The sequence below is a fragment of the Corvus moneduloides genome, chromosome 12, assembly GCF_009650955.1.
Source record: "Corvus moneduloides isolate bCorMon1 chromosome 12, bCorMon1.pri, whole genome shotgun sequence".
In the NCBI taxonomy this organism is placed as follows: Eukaryota; Metazoa; Chordata; class Aves; order Passeriformes; family Corvidae; genus Corvus; species Corvus moneduloides.
Window position 1 is genome coordinate 7,226,647 of NC_045487.1, and position 12,566 is coordinate 7,239,212.

At 43.2% G+C, this 12,566-nt stretch overlaps 1 protein-coding gene across 5 annotated transcripts in view; it reads left to right on the forward strand.

The window, feature by feature from the left end:
- CTCF (CCCTC-binding factor) overlaps positions 1–12,325 on the forward strand; it is a 35,188-nt gene extending 22,863 nt beyond the window's left edge. For all 5 annotated transcript variants that reach the window (XM_032121709.1, XM_032121704.1, XM_032121705.1 and 2 more), the window contains 9 exons: positions 72–242; positions 876–1,009; positions 2,314–2,434; positions 3,225–3,374; positions 4,706–4,866; positions 5,273–5,455; positions 5,851–5,986; positions 8,549–8,716; positions 9,735–12,325. In XM_032121709.1, the coding sequence (XP_031977600.1) occupies positions 72–242; positions 876–1,009; positions 2,314–2,434; positions 3,225–3,374; positions 4,706–4,866; positions 5,273–5,455; positions 5,851–5,986; positions 8,549–8,716; positions 9,735–9,916 (1,406 nt within the window). In that variant the 3' untranslated portion in view covers positions 9,917–12,325. The remainder of the gene's footprint in view (positions 1–71; positions 243–875; positions 1,010–2,313; positions 2,435–3,224; positions 3,375–4,705; positions 4,867–5,272; positions 5,456–5,850; positions 5,987–8,548; positions 8,717–9,734) is intronic.
- Positions 12,326–12,566: the final 241 nt, after the last annotated feature.

Sequence of the window (12,566 nt, forward strand, 5' to 3'; positions counted from 1 at the left end):
ATCTTTCCTCTTATGTTACACAGTAGACCACAGTACTGTCAAAGACTAAAGATGATTTCCTTCATGACCAGGTGTAAAAAAGACATTCCAGTGCGAGCTGTGCAGTTACACTTGTCCGCGTCGTTCCAACTTGGACCGCCACATGAAAAGCCACACTGATGAAAGACCACACAAGTGCCATCTCTGTGGCAGGGCTTTCCGGACAGTCACATTGCTGAGGAACCACCTCAACACTCACACAGGTACTCTTGGTTTTGCATATATTGTTTTTGTAGGATCTGCTCTGCCATCAGAACTAATAGATTGAAGATAGACCCCTCTTGTTTTCCTAATTCCTCTTATGGAACAAGCTAAAAATGAGGAAATGGTGCAGTTGCTTTCCGCCTGGCCAAGCCAGGTGCAGAGGTTATCCTGTTCACAGGTACAAAATTGATCCTGGGCTTGATCTCAAATTACCTGAAGTTATAGAAATGTTCTTTCTGCCTTGCGCATTAGCACTCATGTTTTCAGCTTGTTGTGCCTTACTGCCAAAAAAAAGAGTGTAATCCATATCCCTCGTTTTCTCTGCTTACTGAAGTTACATCTAACTAGCTGGCTTCTAATGTGTAAACAACCAAGTGATACAAAAATAAAGGAGTCTGTTTCCTCACTGAAAGGATATTAATTCGCTAAGATCTTATATCTATTATTTATTTATACAAAACCCCTGATTTTTGTGCATTGTTGCTCTAATTTAATCTTTCAGAACATGAAAGCAGTGTTGCTAATTCACTTTTCAAACAAAAAATTAAAAAATCCACAGCAAGCGCTGTCCTGTATTTTCTTTTGTCACTTAATCTATGTCACTGTCTTCCTGTCCTGCTGCACACCCTTAGGTACTCGCCCTCACAAGTGCCCAGACTGCGACATGGCCTTTGTGACCAGTGGAGAGTTGGTTCGGCATCGCCGCTACAAACACACCCACGAGAAACCATTCAAATGTTCCATGTGTGACTATGCGAGTGTGGAGGTATGGGACTTGCTACGGTGCTGAGTGCTTCCTTGTGCACTTCAAAGCTTGTTCACCATCTGTTACAAACTCTGCTCTTAGGCATTTCCTCTTTGGTCATCTGGTTGAAAGGCTCTGGGCAAAAGAAGTTATAAATCAGGGCTGCTCTTGGAAGCAAATGGTGGGGTTTCCTCAGTGAATCAGAAAGCAGTTTGAGATCACTTACATAAATCCTAGGTGATATCCATTTCCTTTTGGAGACAGTAGTTGTCATTGTTTCTGAAATGATTTGTCCTTTAAGCTGATTGCAGGAATTGTAGTGTGCTCCATGTTGAAGGAGACAGACGTTTTCTGCTGCAGTGGGATGTCTTCAGTCCACAGTGCCCTCCCATTTTAGAAACATGCATTCTGCACATCATCTGTTTATGCCACGAAGGTGTCTGTAGCTAAAACTAATGAGCCTTTGTCACAGTATTGGTGAAAAGCATCTTTGCTAATGTTAGATGATAGCTTAATTTGCCTGAGCAGATTAGACATTCTTGAATGCCTTCCCTCCATGCTGTATTGTTAGATACTTTACAGGACAGCTTTTATATTGTGAAAGGAAATTTGAGCCAGATGATGAGCAACATAATTTTAAAAAATGAGATGTCTGCAGTGGAAGAAGGCTACAGTGGGAGAACTTGAGTAGGGACATCAGGCTTTTTTTTCCTACCCACGCTGTGCCTGCAGTGCTGTCACTTCAGGCCCTGTGGTTTGAGGGCTGAATAAGTTATGTTGCAGAGGTTTTCACAGTATAAATTAGGAAAGAATAACCAAGTTGGTCCTTATGAGGTCATGCTGCTTTTTGTAGGCATAAGTTGGTGATTAAGCAGCGTGATCAGGCTGGAGTAGAAAATGCCATACCGTTGGTGTTCTTGCTTTGAGCTGGGTTTGTACCTTCTAAATAAAAGCAGGAGAAGAAAAGAATTAAGCTTCCCCACAACGCTTCCCTGTGTCTCTTCAGGATACTTTAAAATTTTAGGGTGTCTTCAGATGCTGAGATGGTCAGTAACAGTAAGGTGAGCACAGAGTCTAAATCAGGCCTCGGTGAGTGTGGGAACAAGCATCAGGCAAAACTGGGAGTGAAGCTGGGAGGTGAGGTAGAGTGGGCAGGAGCAAGTGGCTGTGTGCAGTGAGAAAGTGGCACTGGAAATGGCAACATGCTTGTTTGGTTTTGTGCCTAAATAAATATTAACTACCTTAAACTCTTGACTGATTTCTTGTTGTTTTGGCAGTCTGGCCTGCTCATCTGTGCTAAACTCAGTCTTGCTCTTGGCTTCCAGGTTAGCAAACTGAAACGCCACATCCGTTCGCACACCGGAGAGCGCCCGTTCCAGTGCAGCCTGTGCAGCTATGCCAGCAGGGACACCTACAAACTGAAGAGGCACATGAGGACCCACTCCGGTACTGATGCCAAATTCTCTTAATGTCAGAGTGCTGAGGCTGTGTACGGTGTGTGCTGACACACAGCAAAACAAATATCATTGTGTAGCTTAATATAAAACCTTTATGAAGTGTGTAGCTGAAGAGAATGCACCACGATTTGTAAGCACTTGTAAATTCATAACCTGATAAAATTACTGCGCTGAGAAATGAGCTTGGAGGATTCTGATTTCCAGTTTGACTGTGAGGTGATAAAATGCAGGCACCTGTAGTATGAACGCTACTGTTTTCAGTGTTCCACTTGAAGAGTAGAGTCACTTGCAGTCTCATGCTCTAGTGCAGTTTTAAAAGCATCTCATGCATGTTAGTTCATAAAGATGCTAATTTTTTCTTCAATATAAATAGGGATGATTTTAGCACAGAATGTTACTGCAGTACCAAATTAATCATGTTGCTAAAATTGAAGGGGGGGAAAGATGCCCTTTTATGTATTCATGAACATTCAGAACCTCCACCCAAAAAAAATCTGATGTCACTTGCTCTCTTCTAGCAGCCTGCATGTAGGTCTTGCTTGCATTTCTCAGAGTAAGAATAATTTAACTTCCTTAAGGATCGAACTTTAGTTTCTTTGTAGAAAGATTCTTACTGGAGCTAAAACTTGCAGAGAGAGACATAATTGAGTTCTTTGTAGAATTACTGTTTCTTTTGTCTAGCTGCATGTTGCAGGTTTCTGGGAGGTTCTTTGGGGCTTCTTGGTGAGATTTCTTTTTAATAAAAGTACTTGTTCTATTTTTTCCTTTTGCTCCTGAAGGAGAGAAGCCATATGAATGTTACATCTGCCATGCTCGCTTCACTCAGAGCGGTACCATGAAGATGCACATTTTGCAGAAGCACACGGAGAATGTGGCCAAATTCCACTGTCCTCACTGTGATACTGTTATAGCGAGAAAGAGTGACCTGGGTATGTGTCCCCCAAACGTGGCCATTTGCTGAAGATGGTACAAAACTTCCCAGTATTAGAGTTCACATATCCCAACTGCTATCTCTTAACCCAGTACCCAGTCTGGTAACTGCACAGCATGAAGCGCTGCTTCTTCACATGTGGGACTGGTAACACACACCTTTAGCTTACCATAGCTGCTGCAAGTTAGAACAATTTTCAGTTTCTTCTCATTATTTGAATTTTTTTTTTCCAAGCATACAAGTTAAGTTTGCCCATAGATGCAAGGCATTTATTGAACTTGGACTGAGATTTCAGCAGCATAAGGATTGGGATCTGAAAAGCAAGAAGATCACTTGGCTTAACCTTCTGCACATTGGAAGCCATTAAGTTTCATGCAGAGATATTTTTATCAAGTTAAAAGGTTTGAATTAGGCCAAGTATTAAACTCTCCAGGATTTGGAGCTGTGTGTTCACAAAAGCCCTGAGTCCTTGCAGCAGGACATTCCTGATCTAGTGAGCAGTACCCAGTGTGATTCCAGCAGGCAAGCTCTTCTGTTTCTAGAAGGTGACAAACAATACTGTGCCCAAAGCAGCTGAGAGAAAAGAAGGAGCCACGATTTGGCAGAACTTTCTGTCTTTAAACAGAATTATCACCCAAGTAATGGGAAGGCAGGCTCCCTTCCAGTAAAGACAAGTGCTACAGTGAGAGGCAGTTTGAGAGGAAGGCAGTCAGTTGATGTCAGGAGCAAACAAGCTGATTTACAACAGAGGAAAACTGATGTTAGCTATGAAGAATTTTTCTTCTAATAATGCTTTAATCTACCCTAAGCTACCTTGTGCAGCTGTGGTGTGCTCTTAGTTGAAGGATTTTAAAGAAGTGACTAAAACCTCTGTTGGGGATTATCTGCTGGTGTCCCTGTTGCCTTCTAGCCCTGTCACTCTGACTTCTAATCCTGCAGAAAATCCTGTTTCCCCTGCTGAATTACCTGGCTTCTGGCTGTATCCAGGCAATTCGAGTTAGTCTTAAACATAGCAGTCCACAAGACACTTTAGTTTGACAATCATTTGTCATCAAATGTAAGTGTCCTGAATCAGCACAGATTGCAACTAATAACCAAATCCGGAATCCTGTGGAAAGTCTTAATGGAGTTTTTCTGCAAGCTATTTCTGTCTGGAAATTGTTCTAGTTGATCCTGCTTACGAGTCCTTCAGGTTTTTTGTTGAATCCTAAATTAACTATTCCACTGTTTTGGCTGAGCTTGGGAGGGAGCATCACTGAAGGGCCATGGGCTCGTCTTTCATGCTTGGAAAGCCATGGTGATAAAAGCTTCTGATTCCTTTTCCTGTAGGTGTCCACTTGCGGAAGCAGCATTCCTACATCGAGCAGGGCAAGAAGTGTCGCTACTGTGATGCTGTGTTCCATGAGAGGTATGCCCTCATCCAGCATCAAAAGTCCCACAAGAATGAGAAGCGCTTCAAGTGTGACCAGTGTGATTATGCCTGCAGACAGGTAAGCTGGGGGCACTGGCACCCCTTAGGAGTGTTGGGACAGGAGCTGAAAATACCGGGTAGAAATCTTAGCTGTTAGGTTTGACCAGCTGTCAAGATTGAGTTAGCTGTCTAAATCTTTTGAAGGGTGTAAAGGAGAGTACAAGTGGCCTTTTCTTGGTGTGATGCTGTCCTGTAGAGAAGAACCTTCTAATTAACAACCTTAATGGACCTGTTTACCAAGGGATAAGAGTCTATGTAGAATGGAAGTAGCTAGAACTGAATATGCCATCAATCAAGGTGTTCTTGCATTGCTGTGGAATCATTCTTTTCCTGATATTAAGCATAAAATGTTGGCCTCATTTTAGCTGAAAATTCACTTTTCTGTATCCATTTATGTGAGTTTCCATTTTTCTTGCCCGTGCCAGGAGCGGCACATGGTCATGCACAAACGGACCCATACTGGAGAAAAGCCTTATGCCTGTAGCCATTGTGATAAAACCTTCCGCCAGAAGCAGCTCCTCGACATGCACTTCAAGAGATACCACGATCCCAACTTTGTCCCTGCTGCCTTTGTCTGCTCCAAGTGTGGCAAAACATTCACTCGCAGGGTAAGGGAATATGCTTTGAACTGGGGAGGGTTGGGGTGGAGTGAAGCTTTTTTACCCAAGGGGAGGGAAATGTTTACCCAAAAGGAAAGATGGGTGAGATACAGGGTGAAATATAACTCTCTAAATAGAGCCCTTCTCTCTGAGAGGGAAAGAGAGGGGAGAGAATGCAGAATTGGTAGCAACACACATTAGTGTTGACATCATGAGCAATGTGAAAATGCAACTTTATGAATAAAGTTAATGAATGTACCCGTTTCCCCTAAAGAATCTCTTTTAAAAAAAAGCAAAAGACACAGTTACCAGAAATGTGTTTGAAAATACAGAGGCAGAATGTCTGGTCTTGAATTCAGTACATGTTCTAACTTTTCTTGTGTTTTTAATCTTTCACTGAGTAGAACACAATGGCCAGACATGCTGATAACTGCTCTGGCCTAGATGGTGGGGAAGGAGAGAATGGAGGAGAGACAAAGAAGGGCAAACGTGGCCGAAAGAGAAAGATGCGTTCTAAGAAAGAAGATTCTTCTGATAGTGGTAAGAACAGCTCAGTACCTTCTGAGAATTACAGGTCTGTGATTCACTGTGTGTGTTAGCTGCTGGTTTGCCAGTTCTGCAGGTTTCTTCTGGCACTTGAAAGAGTCTTGTCTGGTTGGCAAACAGAGAATATGATGGTACACGGCCAAGTACAGAGGGATGTACTGCCTGTGAGGGATAATATAGATCCTGCTGTCCAGGCCTGTTCCAAGACAGTAGTTTAAAAAACACTGTCTGACACCCCTTGTGTCAGCTGTGCCATTCCTGTCCTGCCTGTGTGGGAAACTGGTAATTTTTTTCAGAGTCCTAAAAGAGACTGCATGGTTCTGTGGTGCATTGCTATGAAATGTTACTTGATCCTACTTCACCATTACTGGGTGGCATGTCCAGACAACTCCACCACTGAATAGCTTGGCTACTTCTGTGGAGGAAGGCTGGCAACATCCAGGGGAATGGTGGAGATTAATACTTACTTGTGAAGGAAAAACTCAGTCCTAGTCCTGTCTTCTGGTAGAGGAAAAACTTCATCACATCATCAAACAGGAAAAGCCAAGTAGAGTCTCAAGACCAACCAGTTCAAAGATGATTTTGCAAAAGGAGTGTTTCTGATTAGTCTTTTATCTGGAGCACTTTATGTAATTAATCAAGGGGTGTAGGTTGGGAGAACAGGGATATTTCTGGCTAGAGGACCGCGTATCTGAAATTCTCACATGGCAAACAAGTCTTAGGATGAGTGATCAAATGATTTGTGAACCTTGATTCAAAAACTAGAAGTTGGTGCTTAAACTCATGTTTGAATAGATATTTGGAAAAATGTGTTAGGTGAGTTAAGCACATGTTAACTAATTCTGCATTTAAAACAAAAAAAGGTAAGGGAGGCAGGGTAAAATAACTGATTGAAGGCAATTCAAAATGTGGCATTCTGGAGTATTGCATTCTTAGTAATCTTTCTGGGAGTTTAGCCTGTTTCAAAAACTCAAATTTTATTTAGTTGGTCTGGCTTTAAAACAGGTTTTTTTGGAGGAAGCTGGTAAAAAGTCAGGCTTGTTAATGAGCTGATGCTATGCAGTGAATGATGCCCGGGGTCTGTGGCTGAAGGAATCCCTTCAGCCTCAGTGGAAGTGGCAAGTCTGGGTTGACCTCAGGAGTTATCTGATAGATAGGAAGAATCGACCAGTGTGAGCTGAGTAGGTGTAAGAAAGATGTCCTAATCACTGGCTTGAGGAATTGTTTTATTCACTGTTGTGTCTGTTTGGAGATCTGCAGTTTCGTGAGGTTTGGCAACTACTAAATACCTAAAAATTACGAGCAAAGCTGGGATGAAATCGACCCACTTGTATTAATGGGGGGAAAGACCAAATAGTGAAAGATAACTTTTTGTCTCCTGGCTGTCCAACTTTAGACAGAGTGTTAATTGATACTGACTGAGTTGAGGGGAGACTGTAAAGAACCTCTAAAAAGGTGGGACCTGAGAAATCCAGTAAATAAATTCCTCATGGGGGATATCCCTTGAGTGACTGTTAAATCATGCAATATATACATGCCTCAGTGTGTGAGCTTGGGGTTTTTCCCTTGTGGCCCACATAAGTCATGAGTGAAGCCACTCCTCTAGTGAACAGCCTTACAAATTTAAGAGCAATCATTTTGCTGTCCAAACAATATTATCCTATTTGACAGCTCTCACTGCTTTTTGTCTGCTCTGGTTTCGCCCAGAGCACTCTGAATGTGTCGGTGGTCCTCACCTATTAACTTGATGGAGTGTTCTGAAGAATAAAGTATAGAGCTTGAGGAGTACAAGACTGGCTCTTGGATACCTGTTGGGGTTCTCGTGTTTCACAGAGATCCTGGAGTGGCTGCTACTGCAATTTACATGGGATGTACCTCTTCTATCCTCTTGCCCCTCTATTTTCCCCACACTTTTTGAAATAGCCTCATCCCCTCTCCTAAACATCCCCTAAGTTGTCCTGTGTGATCCAAAACAGCCTTCCCCTGCATCTCATTGTGTCCCATCCCCAGCCAGGAATTCCCCAGCACCCCATAATATCAAAGGTGATCTCAAGAGCTGCTTCTGTGACTCATTGGGGTGGGTTTCACACCTGGTGGCTCTCCTGGGAGTGGCTTGGACACAACGTTTTTTCTTCAGAAGCTGTGAATTTGGGTTCCCGCCTTCCATTGTGCAGTGCTGTGCTCCTCTGTGTTGTGCAGGTGGGGCTTGGATGGGCTGTTGGGACCCTCTGATGGGCTTGGGAGTAGCCCAGATGTGTTATTTGGTCTCCCTATTGCTGTTGTCTCTGAGCTCCTTTGTGGATGTGCAGAGTAGCTTTTATCACATAATCTAACATAATTAAATTCCCTTTTGCTTTCTGAAGGGCAGCTTGTTCCCTCTAAGTGAGGGTAACAGATTAACAATCTGTGGCAACAGCTTCTGAACAAAGGCCTTGTTTGCCTTTTTTCTCAGCAGAGTTGACTCCTTTTCGATGGGATTTGATGGTGCTTCTCTGTAGATGAATGTGTTTTTATTCTTGCTTCAACTGAAGATTTATCTGACATCCTTTCTTACAGAGGAAAATGCTGAACCAGATTTGGATGATAATGAAGATGAGGAGGAGACAGCAGTAGAAATTGAGGCTGAACCAGAAGTTGAGCAAGAGGCTCCTGCACCACCTCCCAGTAAGAAAAGAAGAGGAAGACCACCAGGCAAAGCTGCCACCCAACCAAAACAATCCCAGCGTAAGTCACGAATTGAAGCTTACCTTACCCTGCTTGCTTGAGCACCTTTTTCCTTGGATTTGGCTGTTCTTGTAGATGTGATCCCTTCAAATGAGATTATTGTAAAAGTGGGTAGCTGTACTTGTCTCTACATTGCTAAGAACTCACCTTGAAATTTGTTGCAAGGGTTTCCTGGTCATGAGGGAACGTGGCCACTTCAGGCCATGCTAAAAAGAAAGGACGTTATTTTTTTGCTTAGAATTGTTTTATTTCGTAGTTGTGCAAACTGCTCACTTCTTTTTGTACCAGTTATGGTGTCTCTGCTGACATACAGTCTTTGGGAAAGCAGCTGTCAGTAAAAACATCGTGGTGTTCTTACCCAGGTAGCTTTTGCAGGTATTGCCACAAACGAACTTGCTTCAGGCCTTTAGTTCTGAGCAAGGGCTGGTGCAGGTGTTGTTTCAGCTCTACAGGGATGTCCTTAAGAATAGACATTGTGACTGTGCAAAGTCAAAGTAAATTAATTTTAGGCTCAAAGTAGGAAGGGAAATTAGTTCCTTCAAGGAGGTAGCGGCTTGGCTGTTTGCTCAGTGCTACAAAGCATGGCCTGTATTCTCTCTGGAATTTTTGTATGGAAACATTTAATGCTGAATTTGTCACTAGCATCACTAAACTTCCCTGAAGTTTAAATTTTACCTTAGGCCCATATATTGATACAGGGTTTGGTTTTGTTCATTATTCTACAAAACACATTGTTTGAAAAATGTTTTAGTATGAAAATGCACACTGGAACTGTTGTACTGGGAACCCATCTTCATACAGGGGCAAGAAAATAGATGCTTGATGCTTGGGTGAGTGAGATGGGTTGAATTGCTCCCCACCCACTGATGTGGCAATGCTTGTTGGGGGCCTCACCTTCCCTTGCCATGGAAGAGTCTTAAGGATCTACCAAAAAGCTGCTTAAGGCATGCAGATTGGCTCTGGAAAGAGTAAAATAATCTGTTTCTCCCCCTCTCCTCCTTTGTTTTTGCCCTTCTAGCTGCAGCAATCATTCAGGTTGAAGACCAGAACACTGGTGAAATTGAAAATATCATAGTTGAAGTGAAGAAAGAACCTGATGCAGAAACAGTAGAGGAAGAGGAGGAAGCTCAGCCTGCTGTAGTGGAAGCTCCCAATGGAGACCTCACCCCTGAGATGATTCTCAGCATGATGGACCGGTGATGGAGGAAGACCACGCTGGCTGACTGAACTGGCCTGGGCTGTGTTTAAGCGGCTCAAATCTATTTTTTTTCCTTCAATCTTTTTTCTTGGCTTTGGGAAATGCATCATTTTAGACCATTTTACCAAACATACTGGGAAATAAAACGATGTTAGAATGTGATTTAACTAGAACTTGCTGTTTTATGTTAGCATTACAGGATCATGGAACATTAGGAAATATTTTGGAGTCCTTGAGGGTTTCCTCTGAGATGCTTGATTTAGTTTTGCTCTGAACTGCATTGTAAAGCTGGTCCAAGGGCCATGTTTACATGCACCAAGTTTTAATATACAAAAGTGGAAGCCTTGACTAGAGTATGTGGAAAACCACTCCGGACTTGCCCTTCCAGTTCCCAGAGTCCTTGAGCCTCTTCTCTCCGTAGTGTTTTTAATTGTAAATGCAGACTTGGGAAGGTTCTAGACTTTTGAAATGTTTTTTTGGTTGGTTTTTCTTTTTTTTTCTTTTTTTTTTTCCTCTGCTTTTTCCCACTGCGTAGCTCCGGTTCTCCAAGTCGGCTGCACACGGTAGTTTTGGCATGCTCCAACTGGTTTCTGTCCTTAATATGCTTTGCTTTCTGCAAAGCATTTCTGTAATGGTCAAGCTTGTAAATAACTTTTTTTTTTACATTTTAATCTTTTTCCATTAATTAAGAGGTATGCAAAAATGCAGTTTAAATAAACCCCAGTATTCTAATTCCTTTCAAACTAAGTGACAAGAGAATTGATAGAGTGTAAATGTTGGAAAAGCTGTTGATAAGGTAGAGAAAAGATGTACCCAGACTATTGCTTGCAGAACAAGAGAAACCCACATGTGAAATCTGGTTTTGAAGCACAAAAAAATGGTATTTTATAGACTCTTAGACTGGCTTGGGTTAGGAGGTACTTACAGACCATCTAGTTCTACCCCCCTGCCATGGGCAGGGACACCTTTCACTAGACCAGCTTCCTCCAAGCTCTGTCCAACCTGGCCTTGAATACTTCCAGGGATTCAGGGGCAGTTTCTCTGGACAACCTGTGCCAGGGCCTCACCATCCTCACAAGGAAGAATTTCTTCCTAGTAGCCCATCTAACCCTGCCCTCTGTCAGTTTAAAGCCATTCCCTGTTCTTGTGTCTCTCCATTCCCTTGCCAAAAGTCCTTCTCCAGCACTCTTGTAGGCTCCCTGCAGGTTCTGGAAGGCCACAATTAGATAATCCCAAAACCTTCTCTTCTCCAGGCTGAATAACTCCAGCTCTCTCAGTCTTTCCTCATAGGAATGGTGCTCCATCCCTCGAATCATGCTTGTGGCCTCCTCCGGACTTGCTCCGACAGGTCGATGTCCTCCTTGGCCTAGGAATCCCAGAGCTGGATGCAGCACTGCAGGTGGGGTCTCGCCTGAGTGGAGCAGAGGGGCAGAATTCCCCCCTTCTTGCTGCCCATGGGGCTTTGGATGCAGCCCAGCACCCAGGACCAGGGCATGTCCAGTCTCACCCGCCAGCTCCCCCCAGTCCTTCTCCCCAGGGCTGCTCTTGATCTGTTCATTCCCACCCTGGACTGATCCCAAGGGTTGCCCCAACCCAGGTGCACCACCTTGCGCTGGGTCTTGTTAAGCCTCGTGAGATTCCCATGGGCCACTTCTTGAGCTTGTCCAGATCCCTCTGGATGGCCCTGTCCTTCAGGGGTGTCACGGCACCCTAAGCTTGCTCTTACCAAACTTGCTGAGGGTCCACTTGATCCCTTCATCTATGCCATTAACGGTGATACTAAACAACACTGGTCCCAGTGTGGACCCCTGAGGGACACCAGTCACTGCTGTCCATCGGGACTCTGAGCCGTTGACCACTGCCCTCTGGATGTGACCAGCCAATTTGACACATAGAATTAACCTTTTTGAGTTATAATTTCACGAATACATTTTCTTTGCTCTATCTTGTAGTTGTATTTTGTGTTTATGAATCTTTTGTTAAGACAAAAGTGGTGATTTATAAGTGGGTCACTGCAGCCCTCAACCTGGGCCAGGAAATTTTATTAATAGGTCAGTAATTCTACAATTTTTGAATCTCTGATAAAGACAAAAAAAGGAATAATGTGAAATACAAATGATGCCTGTATATGAAAATGTCACATGTTAAAATATGTAAGCTTTTTATAGAGCCTCAGTCTTGCTGATTTCAAACAAATTTTTCTTCTATGTATCGCTTTTAAGAGAGCTATCAGTTTAGCTATCAGACTCTAGGTTGATGCATTTTTGTACTTAGCTGTACTGTGTGATATTTTTCATTATTTTAGGAAGCCAACATGGGAAAAAAATACTGTTATAAAATATGTAATGGGGTTTGAAAGCTGGGAAGGAGAATATACTGCTGTACAGCTAATAAATAATAACGAATTAACATGTGTGCTCACTGGCTGCTTTCTTTGTGTATATCAACGGTGCGACCTGGCAGCCATCTCCAGGTGGAAAAGCTGCTCTTCCCAGAAGGATGCTGTCAACAGGGACCAGCTCCTTTCTCGCTGCAGGTGTTCCCTCTGCTCCGTGCTGAATGCAAGGTACCTGTCCATGACCTTAAATCAGGGTGTGCTGCCCTGTGTGTAGAGGAGAGAGGATGTAAAATGCAAATGTTGGCGTTCACAGC